This window comes from Squalius cephalus, assembly GCF_949319135.1.
Source record: "Squalius cephalus genome assembly, chromosome: 6".
NCBI classification, from domain to species: Eukaryota; Metazoa; Chordata; class Actinopteri; order Cypriniformes; family Leuciscidae; genus Squalius; species Squalius cephalus.
The window spans coordinates 4,934,010-4,958,866 of NC_137127.1; the positions used below are offsets into that span (position 1 = coordinate 4,934,010).

A 24,857-nucleotide genomic window follows, 5' to 3' on the forward strand; every position below is an offset into this window, starting at 1 on the left:
TACCTGAGTGTGATGCATACAACCCTGCTTGCTAAGAAAGTTCCATCCATTAAAAGCTTTAAAAGTCCACTCGCTGTCACAATGACGGATGACAAATGCATTACTTATTTACGATCATCTCTGTGCTCTCTGAGCCGTGTCTGACCAAATTTTTTAGATATAACAAGATGGTTCATTCATAATATTACTATAAAAATGGGAGAAAGAAAGAGCGCATGCTTGAGACTGCACATGCACATTAGGAGCAACCTGGAATATAAGCTTTTGAACACAATTTCAGCAAGCGTCAAAGAAAACATTCATGTGACAATTCATCTCAGATTTTGTTGGTGATTAGAAATATTTAGTTTTTTTTACTGTTCCAGCCGCTCTGCTACTGACGGCTGGGGTTGCTCGTGTTTTTTTTCCACCTTGTTTCCCCAGCTAACACTGATCTTCTCATCTTAATTTTATAAGTTGCAAGTTACAAAACACACACAGCGCTGACTGACTCTGATCACTGCCGGGTGTACTCAGATCGACTCGGGTATTACACACAATGTTAAACAGACCCGGGACCCAAAGTAATAGATTGGGACCTGACCCGGACTCGGCTGACCCTTTAAAATATAGACCCGAACCCGTACGGGTCCTCTGTGAAGACTTCTAGTGAGAAGTACCTTTATATTTGACAAACTGAAGGAGAATGATGTGGTTTACACAAAAACATGGTAAGGAACAATCCACATGGACGGTCCCTCTTAAGGTCCAGTTACATTATCAAACTGTCAGCTAAATTGTATTATAGTCAATAGTGTAGCGGAGTATGAAGCACAGCTCACGCAAAAGTAACTTTCAAACCAAGCAGCGAATCAGCATGGGGATATATTTCTCCCTCAAGCGAAATTCCCGATTGCATGGATTCATATTGAAACGACTGTAAAAAAAAATGGCGAACAACCATTAATAAACAATCAGCCTACAGTACAAGCACTAAACTCTTTGACTCACCAGCTTCCTCTTCAGCAATGGACTGCCTTCTGGAGTTGGAGGCTCCTCTGGCTCAGTTTCTCCCATGTCTCCAAGACCACCATGAGGACCAAAACCAGGCCTTGCACCATCTTCCTCTTCTCCCTCTTCTGCTTCGTCCTCTCCTCCTCCTGCTCCCTCCTCTCCTTCACCAGCTCCACCTGATTCCTGTACTTTTCTTGCACCTGGCTCTGGAGGAAGGTCATCGTGCACCTCGTCTTGAGTCGGGTCAGGCATGTTAGTCAGAATCTCTGTCAACGTCATCTTCTTTGCTCCCTCCACCAGACCTCCTCCGAAGAGGGTGTTCCAGATGAGCATGAAGAAACCTCTGCAGACGCTGTAGATGAAGTGCAGGATGCCGAAGAGAACAGTATAAAGGAACATCACCAAACCGACAATCATCTCCTTTATGGTCATTTTCCTGATTTTGCGGTAACGCCGTCTGAGATTGCGGAAAGTGAAGAGGCTGATGAAGTCCACTACGCTCTTGATGAAGTCAGAAAAGGCTGAGCTGGATTCGGGTGGTGCTTCTTCTCCATTCCCTTCCTCTCCTTCTCCCTCTCCATTTCCTCCACCACCGCTCTCCTCTTCATTTTCTTCATCCTCATCCTCGATCACCTCCTCTTCTTGCTCGGAGATCTGTGAGGCGATGTTCATCTCAAAGATGGTGTCCTCACAGAAGTTCACAAAGAGCTCCATCTTCTCAGATTCACCGCCCTCATTGACAACATCAAAGATGAACTGTCGCTTTGACTCTCTGACCTGAGGCATCTCCCATTGGTTGCGGTTGGCTTCGCTGATTTCAAAGTAGATGCGCTCGATCCTCTTGCTGGCACCCATGATCTCGATTCGGCCCAGGAAAGGGCGAAAGTAGTTCAGCACGCTCTCGGCTTGCTCCAAGAAGTTCTGCAAGCGGGTGTCATGGGGAACATGCTCAGAGAGGTTGGTGAGTAGCACGGCAATGTTGAAGCCGATGTCTTTGGCTGGCTCTTGGAAGCGATCGGCAAACTCCTCAAAATTTATCATCTCGTTCTCATCGGCCTCGGAGCAAGACAGCAGGAACTGGATCTCAGATGGCGTGTACTGTTTCTGACTGTCCATAGCCTTGGAGAAGTCTTTCTTGGAGATGAGGCCACGAGGGTCCGTCACATAGTCACGGAAGGCGTCCGATGCCACAATATCCTTCAGTTTGAGGAACATGTCGAAGAACTTGAGAATCATCTCCACATTGCTGGATGACTCAACCAGCATGTCAACCATCTGGCGAGCAATTGTGCCATTCACAATATTACCTGTAAAGGAGCAATAAAACAGGCCATAGATCATAACTCAAGTCTTTACAGGTTTGTAGGTCACCTGTGAAAGTTAAATATGATGGGCAAATATGTCTTACCCTCCAGTAGAGAGAGAAGCATCACCACCATGTCCTTTTGCAGATCAAGAAGCTCCTTCAACAGACCAATTTGACTGGAGTCCTGTGTTTACACAACCAAATTCAGACACAACAAAATAACAAAGTGTTATCCACAAAATGTCTCACTTTATACAGTAATAATAAAGACCTTTGGATTGACATATATTAGACCTAGTTCCCCGTTTTCTTTGTTTTTTATGATATGCACCATGAGTCCAAGAAAGGAGTATCCTGATCAGGCATAACTGCTTTCAGTGGCATAACTAACATCTCTGGCATGGGTTGTATTTTGGGGGGACATGGGAAACAGCACTACTGGGACAAAGTCCAGCTACTCTCATCTTACCTCAGAATGTGTTCTACTCCAGAAATGATCCTGGGTTTGCATTTATAAACAGACACAAACATAGTATCACACACTGTAACCTATCATCTAACAGTATAGACGGAGATGTAGATGAAAAAGCCAGACAAAGATGTCATATACTGGCATAGTCTTTGACATTTGCAAAATAAAATAATTCCTAATTTGATCATTCTATTTCTAGCTTTTTAGATGATGGTCTAAAGCATATTGTGAAGAAATGCCAGCAGACACATAAATTCATAGTCATAATCTTTCAATATCACACACGGTACACTTACTAACATGAATAAAGACAAAAAAGCACAAAGCCCTGCACATATACATCAAGAAGTATTGGATGAATCTCACAAAACCTTTTTGGTATGGTACACTGCTTCATATATATATATATATATATATATATATATATATATATATATATATATATATATATATATATATTTCAGCCTTTTCCAATCAATCTATACTGGCAGCATTTCTCACAGCGAGCGTCAATGGCAGAGGAGAAAACCCACTATAATTTTACAAAAACTACTGTTATTGTGTCATGGAATGTAGTTTTAAGAGTTTTTATGCAAAAATGTAGTTGCTTAGATATCAAATATAATATCTTGACAGGTTTTGTGAGATTTGCACAGTATTGTACAGATTTTCTTGAGAATGTAAGAGTGTAAGAAAAGCGTAATATGGTGCAGGTCGAGGGAAATACATTTCCTCTACAAGTGAGCAACAGCAGGAACAAGGCATAGTGACACCTCCCTCAGCTCCAATATATCAAAATCAACCCAACAAGGTTAAGAATGCTTTCAGAAATTCAACACTGATACAGTGGGAACAGAGGGGATATCCATTTAAAAAGAAAATGCAAGTGGTCTATTAAGAATCTCAATAATCTCACAAACAACTTAATTATAATAAATTATCCCTGCTTGGAGCATTATATTGAGAAAACACTTGCAGGAAATGTGTCGACACATAAGCAATACGGCGGAATCAGGAGCAAGTAAGAGACAGTACTGTGTAAGTTTGTGGAAAGCAGTGCAAATGTTCTAAGACTGAAGCAAAAACAAAGATCCTTACGCCATTTCGGAGTCCTTGGTCAGGGTGCATCTGGCAGGGTTACACATCAGAATAAAAATGTTACCCATCAACATTTTTAATACATTTTTGTATTGATGCCACTCCCACTCTTTTGGACAAATTCAATCATTCCTTGTTTTATTTGACTTAATCTTTCACTTTTGCTTATGTACACAACCAGGGGTAAAACTGTTTTACATTAAAATTAAGTAAGTTTAGTCAAAAAACAAGCTCATTGCAGTTGAGTTGATCTATTTAGCCCTCATATATATGGTAAAACCAAACTGTGCCACTTTGAAGGTTACAAACCAACTTTGACAGATGGCAAATGAGCTTTCAAACTGAGGACTAGTAAAGGTTTCACTATAAGCACATTCTCCGATTTTTGAGAGTGGGAGAGGTTCTCAATTTTGAGAAATACAAAAATGCAGTACATAGGTACCGGATGTGTAACAAGTATTAGAACAAAATCAAACACCACAGCAGAGAGGTTAAGAGAAACAACACATGATTAGAGATTACTAGTGCATCAACATTCACGTCACACTACAAACATGTTCCATATTCGTGGATTAGTGGGGATATTGGACTAAACATTTATTTAATATAATGACTACAGAATGAAATAAAACCCATTTGGTTTTGTAAGGAAACATTTACTTGAATATTACACTTTAAACAGTGATGTAAATCAGCCAATTCAATTTCCAGCAATTTACCATTTAGAAATGCTTCCCATATAATATAAGAAACCAAAGAAATTTAACAACCTATTTTTAATAACTACAATAAGGTTTCTTCTAAATCTATAATTCATGATTTGAAGAGGCAGAAATTGAATCATGGGGTTAATAACACAGTCAACACCAAATTAGAACATGGTCAGTATCTTCTTAGAAATACTATTAAAAAAAATATATTTACTATGCATAGTTACAACTAAACATTTGTTCTGAGAAAAAAATGCAAACTCCAAGACAGAGAAAACATTCTTCATTATTCGACTGTGATCATACTTATATAGAGGATATAAGTATGTACATGTATGACATGCGTTTAAATTACATGATCAATGCAGATGAAACACTATAAAAATGAAAATTTGGAACATCTGAGAAAAACTTTTACTTTCAACTGATTTAACATTTTATACACTTGACCTTATATGTCTTTTACAGCAATGCTTAGTGACAAATACGATGCATTTTTTTCTCCGATTTCCTTTGTGTAAAGTTGGTCAAAATTATGTTTTGCTTTTAGATTAGGAAAACTTAAATGGCAAGTTGAAATAAACCAACATACAGATGATAGAGATTCAGTGTTGTCGGAACCTTTCCTGGAAAATTGCGTGGTCTTCTAGATGCAATAAAAGCCATCAATATGGTAAGATTTATCGGTCATGATAGGGGTTTGTGTGCGCTCAACATGTGAGTTCCTACCTGTGCTAGCTTCATCATCATGTGTGCAAACACGTGCAAGAAGCCCACCACGGCATCCCACAATCTGCTGTGAGCCAGAGACTGCTGATTACCAGTGCAAGGGCCCTGTGGTGGAGGAACAACAAACCGTGATGGAGACGGAAATGTGCAATTCTGAAAGAGCTTGACTTCACATTGCAGAGACTACAGTACCTGGATATACTCTGTCAGGCTGTTGAAAACCTGTTTGGCAACCGTCATGGCCTTAGAGAAGTTCCTCTTGCCTGGTTCATCAATGATATCCTTCCCTGAGTAATACCAGTAGAAGTCACTGATAGACTCCTGAGACCAAACAGACAAGAGTGAGGAAGACGATGAGAAGAAGAGACCACAAAGCGCACTTAAGAGTATGTATTAGGGATACACCGATACGATTCTGGTATCAGGCCTGATACTGTGCTTGGGTACACATTTTTAAGTGACCAAATACTTCTGGGGCCCTATTTTAACGATCTGAAACGCAAGTATCAAACGCAAAACACAAGTAACTTTGTGGGCGGATCTCGGTTGCTCTTATACCGGCGGGATAAATGACTCTTGCGCCCGACGCAAATCTAAAATGGGTTGGGCTGAAGTAGCTTCATTACTCATAGGTGTGGTTTGGGCGTAACATGAAATAAACCAATCAGAGCGACATGTCACATTCCCTTTAAGAGCAGGCGCGCTTGTTCCCTGGCGGATTGCTATTATAAGGGCGGATTTGCCAGGAGCGGTTCACAGCCGAGGAGACCGACGTTCTCGTTGGCCAGCAGCCATGTCACCCTGTAGCCCAAGACTGGTTGCCCACTGAAGCTAAGCAGGGCTGAGCCTGGTCAGTACCTGGATGGGAGACCTCCTGAGAAAACCAGGTTGCTGCTGGAAGAGGTGTTAGTGAGGCCAGTAGGGGGTGCTCACCCTGTGGTCTGTGTGGGTCCTAACACCCCAGTGTAGTGACGGGGACACTATACTGTCAAAGAGCACCGTCCTTCGGATGAGACGTTAAACCGAGGTCCTGACTCTCTGTGGTCATTAAAAATCCCAGGATGTCTTTCGAAAGAGTAGGGGTGTAACCCCGGCATCCTGGCCAAATTTGCCCCTTGGCCTCTGTCCATCATGGCCTCCTAATCATCCCCATATACTGATTGGCTTCATCACTGTCTCCTCTCCACCAGTAAGCTGGTGTGTGGTGGGCGTTCTGGCGCAATATGGCTGCCGTCGCATCATCATCCAGGTGGAGCTGCACATTGGTGGTGGTTGAGGAGATTCCCCCATCTATGTAAAGCGCTTTGAGTGTCGAGAAAAGCGCTATATAAATGTAATGAATTATTATTATTATTATTATTATCTCGTCAGGGCCGTAAAACACAGAGAAGTGACATTGGGGACGGGAGAAACCCACCCAAATTAGCTTCGGTTAAACAGGCGTATAATAATTTGGATAAATGTGTAAGCTAGATTTATGCCTATTTTTTCACATCTTCATGGACACCACAATGATTTCCCTGATGTGGAATATTTTTCCTTGTAATTATGTATGGTTTGCAAAAATGGCAACTGCTGCGTCTGTGTAGATGAGATAAGCAAAGTGTATGCGTGTTGTGCACACACTACATTATGGCCAAGCATGCGCCCTTAAAATAGCATCTGAACGCGCCACTGAAAACGCGCCACTGACTTTAGACAAGGTTTTTCCTGGTCAGTGACGGAATTGTTTTCTGAAACTGCAAAATAGCACCAGGGAACGTTTGCGCCGGAACACGCCTCCTCTTTTCCCTGAACCGCCCCCGGGAGCGCAAGTTCATTCCCTAATTTACCGACGTGCGTCTGTGGAGGGAAAAGTCCGCTGTGCGTCGGGTGCAAAATAGGAATGATACATGCGTCGGTGTACAAAGTCAATTGCGCTGGGTGCAAGATAGGGCCCCTGGGTCACTGTACTGTATATAGAGATGAGGAAGACGGGACAGTGACATGAAGCTGTACCTGCAGTCTGAGCAGATAGTCAACAGTGCAGATGATGATGTTGATCGTGGTTGTGCTGCCGGTCTGTGTGCGCAGATAGTTCTGGAAATCTGAAAAGAGATGGAAACTCAAAGCAGGCGGTTCTTTTCAATATTTTACAGTGGGGTCGGTAAGATAAAATAAAAAAACACACTTTACAATAAGGTTAATTAGTTAACATTACTTAACTACATTACTTAACATGAACTAATAATGAACAATACTTCAGCATTTATTATTCTTAGTTAATATTAATTTTGACATTTACTGATTTGATAGTAAAAATCAAAGGTTGTGTTTTTTAACATTAGTTATTACATGGCTTGGCCGAATTCCAATGTAGAATGCGGTCTGTTATTTCTTGATAACAGACCGCTGCGAACTATAACAGACCGTTGCCATGCAAAACAGCGCGTTGCTATGGACGCGGAACGGACTATTTTCTTTAGCGGAAGCAATACAATCGTTTTTAAATCAATAAACTCCTTTTAAATAAATAATTTGTGTCAATTTATTTATTTATTTTGTAGGTAGCCATGTAATAAGCGGGATAATGTATAGTGAGCCGGTTGTTATAGTGAATAACAACCCCTTCAGGCTGATTCAAGATCCCTCCGCTTCGCGTCGGGATCCCGTTCAGCCTGTCGGGGTTGTTATTCACTATAACAACCGGCTCACTATACATTATCCCTTACTTAATGCACCGTGAACTAACATGAACAAACAATGAACAGCTGAGTTTTATTAACTAACATTAACAAAGATTAATAAATATTGTAACAAATGCATTGTTCATTGTTAGTTCATGTTAGTTAATACATTAACAAATGTTAACTAATGAGCCTTATTGTAAAGTGTTACCATATAATTTATTATTTTATAGGAAATCATGATAATTTTTTTCAGGGTTCTTTAATGAATAGAAAGTTTAAAAAAATATATATTTATTTGAAATCTTTAGTGTCACCTTTGATTAATTGAATGTGTCCTTGCTTATTAAAGTTTAACAACAATAACTTGCGAACACCAAACTTTTGAACAATAATGCATAGGAAAGGTACAGGGTCCATCACAAAGAATCAAGCATTAGTGATCAAATTTTTTTTTTTTTTCTCGATCATTGTTCTTGTTTTTGGAGCATATTTTTTTATTCTTCTCTGCTGTCTTGTGTTGTCCAAACACTACAGTGGTGGTAGAAGTATTCAAAAGCATTTGTGCCGGAAGCTCACCGTTGTTGTGGCCTTCACAGAGAAGCTGCAGGAAGCGGAAGAGGTCGCAAGTGAATTCATCATCCGCCATCACTTTCTCTTCTTAACAGAGACACACACACACACACACACACACACAAACAGCATGAATGTGGGGAAAGAAATACTGAACAGCGCTTTACTGCATTAGACTTGTAAATACAAAGTGAATTATTAGACATAAAAAAAAAATTCAATTATTTTCAAAGATTAAAATGGTTAATGTGTAAAAAACAAAGATTAAAAAATAGCTTGTTTTACTCACCCCAAACTTTTAAAAAGTAGTGTACATTTATCAAAATGTTGTTTCATAAATATAACAGCATACAGGTTTGACATCATTTTCATTTTTGAAAGAACTGTCCCTTCAGTATTCAGGGTGATTAGGCTGTGTATAATTGCTTGGTCAAAACCCCTTGACGTCACTTTTTAATGACTATGAAGTCATTTTATAGACCAGCATTGCTTTCGATGAAAACTTTGGCACCATACACAGACGCGATGGGCATGAGAATTTTATCATTATATATTCTAAGGTGATATTTTCAATTTAAACAGCTACAATGATATTATTTACATTACACTATTTAGAAATATTTGCGCACGTAACCGAGCCCATACCAACACATTTGTATATTATTTAACAGGATATAACAGGAAGAAAATAGTTACAATTTATTCAAAAGGTACAAAAGTTTTCCAAGTGTTTCAAACGATGATTTGTGTGAGGAAACAGACCCAAAAGCGATCACCGTCGAGGATGAGTCTGAAACAAAACGCCCAACTTTCACGAGCATCTGATCGACAGATAAACTGTGCACTCTTCTTTATTGTTTATGTTTTGGATATTTCAGCAAAAAAAAGTGTGCTTCACTTTGTATATTCAGTTTAGCAGCATTAGGTTAAAGAGAGTAAACTTTATCATTCAACTAAACTGTGCCATAACGTTCATTATCTGTCCATGCAATAAATGCACTCCTTGAATGAGTGTGTATTTCACCCATGCGACACATTTCAGAGCCAACTAAAATTAGGGTAGCATTTTATTTTACAGTCCTGTTCCCCATGTTCATTCATATTACACATTTGTTATAGTAATTACAATAACTGTGTAATAACCCTGAACCTACCTCTAAAACTTTAACTCATGTAGTTACATATATTACACATATTAACCAGTACTGTACACGTACTGTAAAATAAAGTCCAACCAACATGAATGCTTATGAATTTTGACTTTTAGCTATTATAGTCTTTCAAAGACAAAAATATGAACTTTAAAATGATTGGCTTTACATCATCAAATCAGCTGTCACTTTATTTGGTCACACACTTGGCACAGCCCACACGATTCTGACGAAAAATGATGCAAAAGTGCTTTAAAAAGTGACACTAAGGGGTCCTGACCAAGCGTCAATATGTGACGAGTTGGGAGTGAGAACATGTTTTTTCTTTGAGTTTAATCACTTCATAGCACTTCAGCTCCCATTAGCATGTTAGCAGAACCACAAAGACCTGCTGTGGCACATCTGTTTAGCTGTTTACTGCAGAGCAGACCAGCAAACGTGGAAAGGGGAGGCAGAGACCTGACGTCCACACTGAATCCACAGATTAAAGGATAACACTTATGCTCCCCTTTAGACTTTCTGTTGACTATAAGTAATGTTGCAACTACGGCCCTGTTTACACCTGGTTTTAAGATGCGTTTTGGTTGATCGGATCACAAGTGGACGACACTAAATACAGGTGTAAAGTGAGTCTAAAATGTTGAGCTTGTCCACTTCCGACCACTAAACACATTTGTCCGGATTGCTTTCGTAGTGTAAACGCTCATGTGGTCGAATGTGTTCGAACAGCCACAAAAGACCATCTGTTCTCCGCCTACTGAACATTACGGGATGCAAGCTAGGCAAACGGGATTTCAAATTTGTCGGCTGAAGACAGATTTAGTTTGAGGATGAAAAATGTACCCAGCACAATGTTCTCTCACCATTCCTGATTTCTAACACACACTCAGTGTTCGGCTGGTCTTGAGGCCATCAGAGCAGAAACTAAAGCTGATGCTCTCCGTGTGTTTTTGTCGTCTCCGTGCGCATTCATATGTAAATTGCGTGAGCTTATTTCGTCCATTAGATCTAAAGATCTGAAAAAGCCCAAACATTTACACACCCATAGAGCCTCCCCTCGAACAAATCAGGACAGAAGTGATTGAAAGTGAACAAAAGAGACAGATTAAAACACCAGATGTAAAAGGGTATGTGTCTCCCTCGTCTACTTGTGATCCGATCGAACAAACCGCATCTTAACACCTGCTGTAAACACGGACTACATGTCAACTAACTCTCATTAAACTATTAGTAACTGTCTGCTTAAAGGGATACTTCACCGATTAGCATTAAGCTTTGTATCAGTAGAAACCCGGTAGTATTTTCGAGTGACCGTGCTTCCCTCCCTCATGTCCCCCTGAGAAGAGATTTCTGTATTGTGTGTCTGGAAAAAAAACTCAGATGACGCAAAAATCATAATTTTGCATCATCTGAGGCTCTTTTGTCCAGAGGCGAGAGACTACAGCCAGTAGGAGGAGCTCGTCCCGCATGTCTTCAACCCGCCCATAGGGGGATCTCACGATAAAACGCCGTCTTTTCAGTTTCCAGTCGACTAGTAGCCTAGCTGTATAATTTCTCCCGATACGGCCCTCTGTAACCGGTAGGCGTGGCTTGGGAGTGTCCTCGTAGGGCAGCGAAGCAAGTGCATTCTGGGAGTTGTTGTCTTTCATCCACATGAGCCAAAAATTAATTTTCTGGCTTTTCTCAGTCTAGAAGGCACCAACTTCTAAAATAATTTCACATTTCTACTACATAAATGACCCAATTTAAATACACATTCATCTTTCCAGCGGTGAAATATCCCTTTAATGTCTGCTAACACTTTATTTTGATGCTCACCAACAGAGATTCTACTGACTAGAAGTAACTTTGCAAGTACATGTCAACTTATTCTACTAACCCTACCAGTACTCATACTCTAATGAGAGTTAGTTGACATGTAGTTGCAAAGTTGCTTATAGTCAACAGCATATTTAAAGGAGACATTAAAATAAAGAGTAACTGATTAAAGCCCTCCCCTCTCCCAGAATGACAGCACTAGTAGACATACACACACACACACACACACAGAGAGCCTGATATATCACACATTGATGGTACAACTACTTAAGGGACAAACATTAATACACTGACTAAAAGAAAAACATCAACGTGTACAGAAATATTCAGGGAACACACACATGGAACATGGATAACTAACACAACTGACATTGAAATGAAACACTAGACTGTGAAATCTTCACAGAGGACACAAATGGAGAAGAGTTTTCTTAACAAAAAACAGCACAGAGACACACGATCATGCAAAACAGATCTACTGCACTCCTAGACACATGGAAGAGGAGGGGAGACATGAGCCAGAGGAAGTTGGGGCCTTGGTGGATTATGGGTAATGTGCTATGAAGTATCTCTAATGGAATAAGATGCTATTCGACAAGAGGAAGGCTAAGAAAGAAAAAAAACATGAAAAATGTCATTGTGAGGAGAAAAAAAGGTAAAATCTTATATAAATGAAGCTTCTTTTCAGAATAAAATAAATACAAAGATATTAATAAATGTGAAGTAAAACATAGAATACATATCACACAAGTTTAGAGCACAATATATCAGTCCGATAGTGAGTATCTGGAAATGAGGTTAGATAAAAAAACAAGAAAAATACAGATACAGTATTGCACTGCTATGGCATTAAAACACATTACAAATAATTACTGCATCCAAACATCTCATTTATATACATACAATCATTTAATTACTTTATAATGACTTAATTATAAGGCTGCATGCACAATATATCGTTTTAGCATCAATATAGCGATGTGCGATGTCAAGTATAGGGATCGTAGTTGATTCATGATCCAAACGGGCCAGCTTTCCCCCGGTTCGGGAAGCATGTGATTCGCGGATTAACTGCAAAGTTTAACAATCATAGAGTGAAAGTTTATCATTTACATGTGTTTTTTAAGTCCTGTCAGCTTAAACATTAAGTGCAAGAAGACTGGAACTCACACACCAGGTTGTGTTCAGGCCTCTTTTTCTTCTTTTTGAGCTTGAATGGACACATGCACACAAAAATGAAGTCGAAATGCCTGTCTCGCAAGCATCCTCGTAAACACAGGCGCTTATGTGTTGTAAACAGTTGAGAAAGAAAACGGATGCGTATGATTATATTGGATCTGTGCATTCGTCTTAAAGTGACAGCAGCCTAATATACCAGCAGCTGTTTGTCAGCAATGTTAATCAAACAACAAAAAAGAAAGAAAAAATTACATTTGTAGCTTTAACAAAGATAAATTGTATTAATTAACTAATTAATTAGATTTAATTCATACAGTGAAGACTATGCAGTGTTTGGTTATTCAATTTCTGCACCTGAATACTGTTAGATTTACCTGAAAAACAAAGTACTGCTTATTTCATTTGTATCTTTGTTCTATTGTATTTATTAGGATCCTCTTGGAATTGATCCGTTTGTAATTTGTTTATTATTTTCTATGCAGATTCACTCTGCTACAAAATCACTCCAATCATCCAAGAATGATTGATTCTCTACAAATAGAGCTATTCAAGTCATCTTGTGAAATTGCTTTTATATCGCAAAACATATCACAATAAATATCACAATGTCGTGCAGCCCTACTTAACTAATAAAAATATTATTGTTTTGTCACAGACATCATAAATTGCATTTTGGCCATCTAGTTTTAGGATGCACTGGGAAGTAGGATATAAGCATTATGACAAATTAAAGCATGAATGAATGTTTAATTAGTAAGTTGTTAATGTAAGCTTTCAGTTACTGTGTAAAAGAGCTGTATGTAGAATTCAGAAACCCTTGTTATTAGTGACACCGGTGGCCGTTGAGTGAACTGCAGACAGCAACTTACTGCACACGTAACGTACAAGAGACTGAGCGTGATTCAATACCTCGATTTACTCACGGCAAAGTTCTTTTTTGTTTTTTGTTTAGAAGTAAAAAGACATTGGAAATACCTTTGCAGCGGTATAATGTTAACGAACATCCGGACGCCGTCCACTTGACGTTTAGGTGAATATGTGAATATGTGCTACGTGCTTTTCTCTCAATAACAAAAATTTAAAAAATAACAGCGTTGAGAAAACAGAAGTTAAGAAAGCATCTGATCATAGCGATGTGGATCTGTTTACACCAGCTCTGCAATTCACCGGCATCATGACGACAGATATTTAAATTAATTCGCTAATATCATTAAAATTACACTGTTATGATAGTTTGATTATAAAGTATATTTGAGACTATAGACCAGGGATGGGCAACTTCGGTCCTGGAGGGCCACTGTCCTACAGAGTTTAGCTCCAACCCTGAAAAAATCACCTGCCTGTAATTTTCTAGTAATCCTGAGGACCTTGATTAGCTTGTTCAGGTGTGTTTGATTAGGGTTGAAGCTAAACTCTGTAGGACAGTGGCCCTCCAGGACCGAAGTTGCCCATCCCTGCTATAGACTATATATATATGGCAATGTGACACTATAGTTTGAATGAATCCCTTTGCCATTGCCATTGCCATTACAGCACAGAATGGCTCTTTCAGCATTATCCTCAACATTAAGAAATCATTTCATGTGTCACTGAACGGAAGAGAGGTTCTCGAGAGCGAGTAAAACGCTTTTGATTTTCCCGGCAAAAACAACCCAAATCCTTTACAAAAAATCAGTCTACAGGCTTTCATGGACAACCTACACTCACCTAAAGGATTATTAGGAACACCATACTAATACTGTGTTTGACCCCCTTTCGCCTTCAGAACTGCCTTAATTCTACGTGGCATTGATTCAACAAGGTGCTGAAAGCATTCTTTAGAAATGTTGGCCCATATTGATAGGATAGCATCTTGCAGTTGATGGAGATTTGTGGGATGCACATCCAGGGCACGAAGCTCCCGTTCCACCACATCCCAAAGATGCTCTATTGGGTTGAGATCTGGTGACTGTGGGGGCCATTTTAGTACAGTGAACTCATTGTCATGTTCAAGAAACCAATTTGAAATGATTCGAGCTTTGTGACATGGTGCATTATCCTGCTGGAAGTAGCCATCAGAGGATGGGTACATGGTGGTCATAAAGGGTTGGACATGGTCAGAAACAATGTTCAGGTAGGCCGTGGCATTTGAACGATGCCCAGTTGGCACTAAGGGGCCTAAAGTGTGCCAAGAAAACATCCCCCACACCATTACACCACCACCACCAGCCTGCACAGTGGTAACAAGGCATGATGGATCCATGTTCTCATTCTGTTTACGCCAAATTCTGACTCTACCATCTGAATGTCTCAACAGAAATCGAGACTCATCAGACCAGGCAACATTTTTCCAGTCTTCAACTGTCCAATTTTGGTGAGCTCGTGCAAATTGTAGCCTCTTTTTCCTATTTGTAGTGGAGATGAGTGGTACCCGGTGGGGTCTTCTGCTGTTGTAGCCCATCCGCCTCAAGGTTGTGCGCCTCAAGGTTGTGCGTGTTGTGGCTTCACAAATGCTTTGCTGCATACCTCGGTTGTAACGAGTGGTTATTTCAGTCAAAGTTTCTCTTCTATCAGCTTGAATCAATTGGCCCATTCTCCTCTGACCTCTAGCATCAACAAGGCATTTTCGCCCACAGGACTGCCGCATACTGGATGTTTTTCCCTTTTCACACCATTCTTTGTAAACCCTATAAATGGTTGTGCGTGAAAATCCCAGTAACTGAGCAGATTGTGAAATACTCAGACCGGCCCGTCTGGCACCAACAACCATGCCACGCTCAAAATTGCTTAAATCACCTTTCTTTCCCATTCTGACATTCAGTTTGGAGTTCAGGAGATTGTCTTGACCAGGACCACACCCCTAAATGCATTGAAGCAACTGCCATGTGATTGGTTGATTAGATAATTGCATTAATGAGAAATTGAACAGATGTTCCTAATAATCCTTTAGGTGAGTGTAGGTCGGAAGTCGGGGAAGGTCTAATTTTTTTAAGTTTTGTTACAAGCTGTTCACACATTGCCAATAAAAAAACGTGATTAATGCATGAAAATTCTTACATATAGCCCCTTTAAACCTTTAAGGTGTTCACCTTGAAATGCTCTCCATTTCATAACTAGATTCCTCCATTGGGTATTAGAGTGTTGCTAAGCAGTTTCTTTGATGGCTGGATTCACAAAAACTCATTAAGAAAGAAATTTCTTAAGATAAACACTAAGAAGTTCGTAAAAATATTCCTAAATGAAATTCTCGAAAACTTCTTTAGAAGTTCTCACATATGTTCATTGAGAAGAGCACACCTCTTCTCAAAAGAAACATGATTTGAGGTATTATTTCCAAATATCATGTCTAAAATCAATAGCAACCAACACTAAAATGGAGAGCAAATCTGGGCAAACGCCATACAAATTAAATGGTTATTGATGACCATTAATGAAAGTTAGTAAAACTGCTCTACAAACTAGAAGCTAGATCATTTCTAAGGTGTACTACAGTGTGCCATGTCAGACGCTTGTGTCCTTCTAAACATGGCAGCTCATTATTTGAGGGAATGGTTCAAATAATGCTAGATGGCTCATTTCAGTGGATCAAAGACTTGGGGGAGTTTCCTGAATCTGCAAATCATTTCATGTTTTCGGTGACAGTGATCACCACAGTTATCTGTGATCTCCTCAGAGAAAACTGATCAGAAAAGAAAGGACAAATGTCTCTTTCTTTGCTCTCAATCAGTCAATAAATGTTGGGAGTTACAGTAGATCTGTGATAGAGCGCTCAAGGGCAAAGCACAAAGAAACTCTACAGCCATTGCTAACATAACGGGACAAACTCTATCAAGAAAACAGAATTCAATAAGAGTATCATAAGAACTGCATAATAAAGTTTCATAACGTGGAATATTATAAAGAACTATAAAGGATTAGGCTGCCCCTTTACCTTTGCAATGCCTGAAGAGTTATCTTTTAAGTTCCCTTGAGCACGAAATGAAATGCAGGTAAACTACACGCCAACGAAAGGAGGTTTTCACAATGTAAAGAGCTGGAAAAAGGAGGAGGACAGCAGGAGATGGGACAGAAGGAGAGAGAGAGTGACGATGAATATATAGAGGCAAGATTATTTACCACGTTCTAGCTTGAGGTCTGAAAAAAAAGGAGGAGGAAAGAAGGAGAGGAGAGGCGTATGTATGGAGGTGGGGATGGAGTGATGTTGGTGGAGAGAAAGAGAGAGAGGCAGTAAGTTGGACACTGTAGGATTGTAGGTTTCCGGCATGGGAAATAAAACAGACTAACATGAACGAAACACTTTGACGGTTCTGTAAGAAACAAAGATAATGCACATTAAACACTCGCACACGAACACAGTGGAAACATCTCCTGTGGGACACAAAACTGTTATGCATTCAGTGCAAAATAAGATATATTTACTTCTGAAGCAAAACTGAAATAATAACACTTGTTTTTAAGCAATACATATAATGAAGTTTATTTTTCTTACACCAACAACAATTTTTATTTTATTTTTTAAAGCATAAACCTGTTAATTTTATGCTAAAACAATATTGCAATGGGGTAAGGAAAGTAAACTTAATATATATATATATATATATATATATATATATATATATATATATATATATATATATATGTATGTAGATATTATATATATCTACATATATATATATATATATATATATATATATATATTCAGAAAACAAGTCTTATTATCTCATTCAATTTTTCTTTCTAATTAACTAGAAATAAGACTGATTAAGAAATATATATTTTTTGCTGTGTGGCCAAATGATAAACCAACAATCTTTACAATCATTTTGAAAATATTTGACTGCATATTATGATGCAAATGGGACGTGAATGTGTTTTCTGGTGTGTGAATGCTGACTCACTTGAGCCTTCCTCTGACACCATCCCAAGACCCTCAGCCTTATTCTGCCTCTCAAACGCATTCAGGTCCAGAACACTGTACACAAACAAAACACCGTATTTATGTCATATTGTTGATCTGCACTGTAGAAGACACTCTTTGTTACAAATATTGCTATAGTTCAACATAATTGTCAAAGAAATAATATATATTATAAAATTAACGTGTAACGCATGCAATACATTTTTTCAGTTTAACGCGTTAAAAATATTTCTGTCATCCTTTAGCTAGTGTTACATTATATAATCATGCATTTAACTAATTAGGATTTAATGACTTAAATCCACATCATGTGGTTCAGATCTTATAATCTAATAAACCTGCTGATGTCTGTCATTAATGTTAATCAAAGAACAAAAAACAAAAAGAAAATAACTCTACTTTTGACTAAACTTTTGTAGCTTTAATAAGGATTAATCTTTATGTAATTTATAATTTATGCAGTGAAGTGTTTGTGTCTGATAACTTTATTCAATTTCTGTATATTTCCTACCTGTTAGATCAAATATTTAAAATATACTGTCTTTATGTTGTTTCTACATTAATTCAGAGATGAGAACTGAGAAATTATTACATTATAAAAATGTGATTAATGTTAGGTGTGATTAAATGCGATTAATTACAGATTTTTTTTTTTAAAGATTGACAACACTAATATATATCTTCCTCAAGTTAACAATGAAATAAAAGAAAGTGATGGTCATGTACCTGCAGGTTTGCATGAGAGCCTGCAAGCTCAGGAAGAAGCCGACATCCTTCTTGTCCTTCAGGTAGTCCAACATCCTCTGTCACAGACATCAATACAGTCTTTGATTTAAACTATCTTTGATTTAAACTATCTGTCCATGCAATATTTGTGAGAACAACCAGGTCTCACGTGTAGCCTGGCAACATGTTTCAGGCATTAAACAGGAACATTATTTGAAGCGATAGAGAGAGTGCTATAAGCTGACCTGTTGAACATCACAGTTGCCACCGTTGAGGATGGAAATGCCAAGTTTGAGAGTAGAGGACACCATGACTCCTGTCTCACCTGAGACGACACATTTCCAGAGTTATTTTGTTTGGTACAATTATATTTGACCAAACTTGTGATTGCTAGGCAAACTGGTAAAGATATCAGCTAGAATCATTTACACTAGTATTGTTCAAAAGTATTTGTAATCTTTTTAAAAGAAGTCTCTTATGCTCACCAAGGCTGCATTTACTTGATTAAAAATACAGAACAAACATTAAAATAACTGTTTTCTATTTCAATATATTTCTGTGATCAAAGCTGAATTTCACTCCAGTCTTCAGTGATCCTTCAGATATCATTCTAATATGATGATTTGCTGCTCAGCAAATGTGTTTTTCTAATATGATGTTTTGCCGACCGGATACGGCAAGAGTCTACCAGTTAGCTCCGCTGGTAGATAAGCGATGTTGTGATTGGTCGTAGTGTTATCCAATTGCGTGCAGTGAGATTTTCAAATGCATGCTTGGTGCCGCCCCTCGAGCTGGCCGAGTTTCATTAGTCGATGCCAGACCATTAATCTTTCAGATTTGGGTCTGGATTTCCAGGCTACTATATTAATTTAGTAATGTATATACTAATATCTATATCTGATATAATATTTTTTGATTGTGTGTTCACCTTTGCAGGCACTGATCATCTGCAGCACCATCTCCGCCGCTCCACGGTCATGTAGACGGGACTGCTGGTACAGAAGCCTTTGCTTTTCCATCTCCTTCTCCTGTTAGACAGAAATAAAGTCCAGTCAGAATGATGCCAGGCTCTAAACACCCCTGCCCCACAATCATCCAACACACACACGCACTCATACGTCAAGCACTATATACTATAAATGAGAAGAAGGATCATGAAAATCTTATCTAGTAAAGATGTTGTTTAAAAGAGCTATTTTGAGTTTGGTTTCTCGCTGAATGTCTTACAATTCTTAATGAAAAAAGTAGTGTACTTACTGTTGTTTAAACAAGTTTTTACTTCTTAATCAGCACTTATGCTTGTTTTTCTTCATTCATTTACACACACACATACATCTTACACACCCTTTACATCCAAAACACAAGTGCTATTAGTAATGTGTCCGTTATTTGAGCCATTCACGTTTGCTGACTGGCACAAACGTTAGACTACAGCAAGCAGACCTGCTCTCCCTGAACAGTGAGACACATCTGTGTGGTTACACTGGCTCTTCCCTCTGTTTTAACCACATTTCTCACAAACCCACACACCACGACTGCTGTCTCAGCTCACGGCAGCCGGATATGACATAAGAGAGGCATTATCAATTTATTATTAAAAGTAAGTGAAAAATGTATAATCATATGAAAAATATACTTTTGGGACCATTTGGGGATTTTAATGTCTCAATTATTTGATAAAAAATATAGAAAAATAGTAATGCTGTGAAATAGTATTATAACATTAAATAACTGTTTCTTTAACAGTCATTATTGCAGTCTGTTAATGTCCAAAACAGTTGTGCTGCCTACTATTTTTGAGGAAACTGTGATAAAAAATGTTCAAGAATCTTTGATGAATAGAACGTCTCTTTTGATCAAGTGAATGAAAAAAATCTTGCTGACCCTAAAACTTTTGAATGGTAGTAAAAATACAACATGATATAATCATCCTAGTGCAAACCTGAGCTCTAAAAAATGAGTATATGAGTATACTGCAGTATTGGCTACTTTTCAGAAGTTCCTGTATTGCGAATTCTTGTCTGAAATCGATATTAATTGTCAATGTCTTAGGGTATACTATTTATGATATTGGATTAATGTAGCATATTGTTACGGCAACAGCATATTCACAATAATAATATATCTTACAATAAACTGAAGAAATTGTTCTCTGTAGTGTTGAACATTTATCGAAGTTAGCCATTTGAAATTTGGTGGTGATGATACCCTGTTGACAAAAAGGATTATACAAGAACATACAATGCATGAAGCGCGCTTATTTTAAGCTGAACCCACCCCTAAAAGCACCCAAGCGTCCCGCCGCCAAACCCCAACCCCAGCAAGAAGCCCCGCCCACTCCCACCCCCCGCCCTGAGAGCCAGGCCATGTCCTACAACATGTGTGACTTAATAGTCTATTGGAAATCTTTGTAATGAATCACATTTTTTCCTGTGTTTTTTTATTTTGTGGAAAATGTCAAGTGTGTTCTTTCCGTAATGTGAAGTTCTGAATGTGTTTGTGTGTGTCTGTGCAGGCTTTTACTGTAGTCTTTGGTGAGTACAGAAAAAAAAGACACCAATTTGAAACAAAGACATGGAGACACTTTTGGAGACACCAAAGGTAAATCACATTACAGGCCTGATTTAAATCCAGAAAATTCTGTCAGCCTTCATAAAACCTTCTTCACCATGTCAGAAATCTGGCATCATTTAACTTTGCTTTGTTTTATTGAGCTCTCTTAGAAAACCTACCAAGCTTAGATGGATAACATCCTTCTAAGGAAGCATTCTCATATGGGACTCACTTGAAACATTCTTCACAGGTAGCAACTCATATAACAGTTATGCAGCATTCATGCCATGTCGTAATTACCATAATTACTAGATGACGAGTCAAACATCCTACTTAGAATTATGTGTTTCTATGATAACACTATTAAAGGGGTCATGACATGAGAAATCAAATTTGCTTTGAACTTTTGACATATAAGAGGTCTTTGTACCATTAAAACATCCTGCAAGTTTCAGAGCTTAAACATCCTCATTATAAGCAAAGCATTTATTTAATCAATCGGCTCGTTTTGATATTGCAGAATCTGTGACGTCACACGATCAAATACATTTGAATATGACCGCCTCCAGATCAAGTCATCTGCGAATAATTATACATCATCACACCATAGGCCCCGCCCACTGGCGTTCAGTCGCTTAACGTTTGGCATTCGCCTACACTGGATGTGAGCGTCACGTCAAAATTAAATAGAGCCCATTATAATCACTGATGCTGTCTACACTAAAACAGTATACAGATGTGAGTTCAGTTTCTGACTTACTTTGACGCGTCCAGTTTAAACAGCTGGTTTGTGTCTCTCTACAGACTTCAGAAGGATCCCAGCGTCGGAAACAAGTGGATGGTTCGTTTTAATGGCGTCCCGGATCGAGTCGGAAGATTTGATGTTTGTTCGGAGCATTTTGTTTCGTAAGCGAGACACAATAATGGAGAGTTCGCAAAAAAACTTTAGTTGAAAGATGAAACCATTACCAATAGTTAATTATAGAAATTATTACACATAAATATTACAGAATAACAACTCACATTTTACAACTGAAGCCACTGCCGTTTTGAGCGTTTCCAACCCGATCTCACAGAAAACGTAACTATTTTATGAGGATGTGATTTTGTTAATATGCATAGCAATATGTACAAAAATAACAAATACTATACTAGTCTGAAATAGTCCATTTAATAGTCCATTTTGTTATAGGATGGAGATATTGTATTGATTTTTGTAGAACTATATACTGTAACATTTCTCAATACTGTCATCCATCATGGATGATTATTTTCTTCTTCACTGAAACCAATGCATGCAGGGTCTTTTGGAATTGCCTTTTCCATAAATCTTATAATTATGAGGCTATTCTTTGGAACAGACTAAGTTATCATGTTATCAATGATACAGTACCTAAAAATGCTGTATAGTTAGCTCACTAGGTTATGGAATGGAGCAACTGAAACTCCCTCAACCTGAATTTTTGTGGCGAGGTGAGAAGGTGAAGATATATTTTCTGAATTTAAATCACAACAGGAAGGACAAAAAAGTCAAAAAGTCCTCAGGGTTAGTAGGTCATTAAAGCTGTGAGATACAAAAGATGCAGACGGAATATAAAACTACAGGCGACTGCCAACAAATTCAGAGAAGATAGGGTTCTGGAGAGGTGGGATTGGTAATGTATTAGGAGACCAGTTAAGGGTGTTCGTTGAGTGTGTGTATGAGTGCGAACTTGAGTCTCACACACAAACACACACTCCAGATATCATCAACAGCGCTAGTAATACACTACTCTAAGCAGCCAGAGAGAGAACAACAATGCAAGTTTTGAGGCCTATTTTGCAAATACGTCACATTATTGGTCTCCTGGCTCGGGGGGAAAGTGCTAGAAAAACTATTCACACCTCTGTTAGCTTCCTTTTTAAAGATCATCGGTCTACAATTGGTCAAAACTGATGTGTTCAGCATGTCTTGTTCTGTTTTGTGTGCAGCCATCTCTCTGCACTCTCTCAAGTCATGCAATAAACACGAAAATAAACGAGACAAAGACTCAGATCCAGCAAAGGAGTGCACAGATCAGTCCACAACAGGTATAGAAAAAGAGAGAAGGAGAAATAGAGATGAGAGGATGAGAGACATGGAGTGTGCGGGGTGCAGTGGTTCTGGACGTGTTCACTCAGTGCGTGGCAGGAGCTGCAGCTGTAGCTGTTGGCTCCGCTGACTCCCATGGCCCCAGCCCCAGGCCCCCCCATACCATCTCTGCCTGTCGCACCTCAAAGGCTGGCTCCTCGCCCCCCTCCTCTCCCCCTTCGTCCTCCTCACCAATGTGGCAGCTCTGCAGGGAGAGACATGTAAGGTTAGCTTGCACTCTATGAAAGTCTACAAAACAAAATCTTAAAAGTTACGTTTACCACTTACTTTTGCCATGATATCAGCATATGACATGTACAGATGATCCACTTCAAGTTTACTGCAGTAGGGAGGAAACCAATGTGAGACTTGACAAATATCATCGATTTGATTGCACTGAAAGTATTGGATGAGAACATAACCGGAAGTGAAAAAAAACTGCTGTGTTCTGTAGAGCTGCCATTGAAGGAGTTTTGGAATTGATGAACTTTGATGAATGCATTTACATGTGCATCAATAATGCATTTTTTTTTTTACAATAATCAGAGTAAGGACTTAAGAGCCAGATTTTCGAACAGCTTGTGTCAGCGCAATCCCTCTTTTGGCGTTAAAAAACTACTGTCAGGGTTTACTAAAGACATGCAATGATAAATTAGCGCTGAAAAGTCGTGGACAGGTTTATTTAGCGGCTGAACTTACTGCATATGCATTTAGGAGTTTCCCTTTCAGATGCAAAATGTATGAGAGGAGAGTATTTAAATGAATTTACTGAGGTTTGCGCTCATCAATTTACTGGTGTTTGCGCCATTATTTACCGCCCAAAAAAACATGTCTTAAACCAGACACTAATTTGCACTTCTCTTGGTAGATTGTGTTGGTCATTATGGAAATGATCAGTTTTTAATATTATTATTTTTAACGCCCTTCTTCACATACGCCAATGCATAGCACAAATGATGAATTCACATACAGTCGCGCACTGTTTTAATCCACTTTCGTCAAATACAAGACACATTTCTATGGGCGATTGTGGTTACTTGAAGTATTGTGTTTGCATGAAGTTTAATTGCAATATTGCCAAAATCCTATTATAAGGGTACATGTAAACATAGTCATTGAACTGAATTGAGCTGACTAGGGCAGAATAATACTATTGCCTTCGGTAGAGCTGCTTTATAGATGAATTATGTTTATTTCATAATTGATTAACTTTCTACACTGATATTGAACAAACCGAATCAAAACTGTACTAATTTAAACTGATGACAATTGGCTTCTGTAGAGCTGCTTTATACATGAGCAGAATTTGTTTTATAATTGATAAACACTGTTATTGAGCTAAATTGAACTAATTTGATCTGAATATTGAGAACTGTCTGCAGTAAAGCAGCTTTTAATAACTGAAGCTGTAATTAATTTTGCAACACTGTTATTATAACGTACTATATATGTAGATGTGAGTTGACTTGATGAGAAATACTGTGTCAAGACATCCCGTTCGCCAAACGACGGAGAGACTTACGTTTTCTCGGTGAGAGCGGTGCGGCTAAAGTGAAGGATGAGCTGATGAAGGGGGTCTGGCTTTGATTCGGTTTCTTCCTCTTCTTCCTCCTCCTGCTCCAGTGCTTTCTGCACAAACCAATGCTATGAACAAACTGTGCTCAACAGGATGTAAACAGGGAGCAGATATACAAACTTACGGATAAGTCATCTATCATCTTGTCTTCAAACGAGTAGCCTTCATTTTCAATCCAGTTGCGCTTGTAACCGTCAAGGAACAAGTTCGACGCCCGGTGCCTGGAGTTAAAGAAAAATCACATTTGTGCAGCCCAATTCACTCCTGGACATCATTAAACTGAGGTTATGTGTGTCTTCA

The 24,857-nt window shown here is 38.7% G+C and overlaps 1 protein-coding gene across 4 annotated transcripts in view; it reads right to left on the reverse strand.

The window, feature by feature from the left end:
- ryr1b (ryanodine receptor 1b (skeletal)) overlaps positions 1-24,857 on the reverse strand; it is a 120,329-nt gene that overhangs the window by 13,987 nt on the left and 81,485 nt on the right. For 2 of the 4 annotated variants that reach the window (XM_079873971.1, XM_079873970.1), the window contains 14 exons: positions 24,682-24,778; positions 24,504-24,610; positions 23,270-23,321; positions 23,124-23,186; positions 19,247-19,346; positions 18,564-18,643; positions 18,319-18,395; positions 17,573-17,646; positions 8,554-8,634; positions 7,307-7,395; positions 5,501-5,629; positions 5,309-5,413; positions 2,402-2,483; positions 991-2,300 (listed from right to left, as the gene is read on the reverse strand). In XM_079873971.1, the coding sequence (XP_079730097.1) occupies positions 991-2,300; positions 2,402-2,483; positions 5,309-5,413; positions 5,501-5,629; positions 7,307-7,395; positions 8,554-8,634; positions 17,573-17,646; positions 18,319-18,395; positions 18,564-18,643; positions 19,247-19,346; positions 23,124-23,186; positions 23,270-23,321; positions 24,504-24,610; positions 24,682-24,778 (2,446 nt within the window). Of the gene's footprint in view, positions 1-990; positions 2,301-2,401; positions 2,484-2,768; positions 2,799-3,869; positions 3,900-5,171; positions 5,226-5,308; positions 5,414-5,500; positions 5,630-7,306; positions 7,396-8,553; positions 8,635-16,790; positions 16,809-17,572; positions 17,647-18,318; positions 18,396-18,563; positions 18,644-19,246; positions 19,347-23,123; positions 23,187-23,269; positions 23,322-24,503; positions 24,611-24,681; positions 24,779-24,857 lie in introns of all 4 variants that reach the window. The other 2 variants (XM_079873969.1, XM_079873972.1) reach the window with 2 other exon arrangements.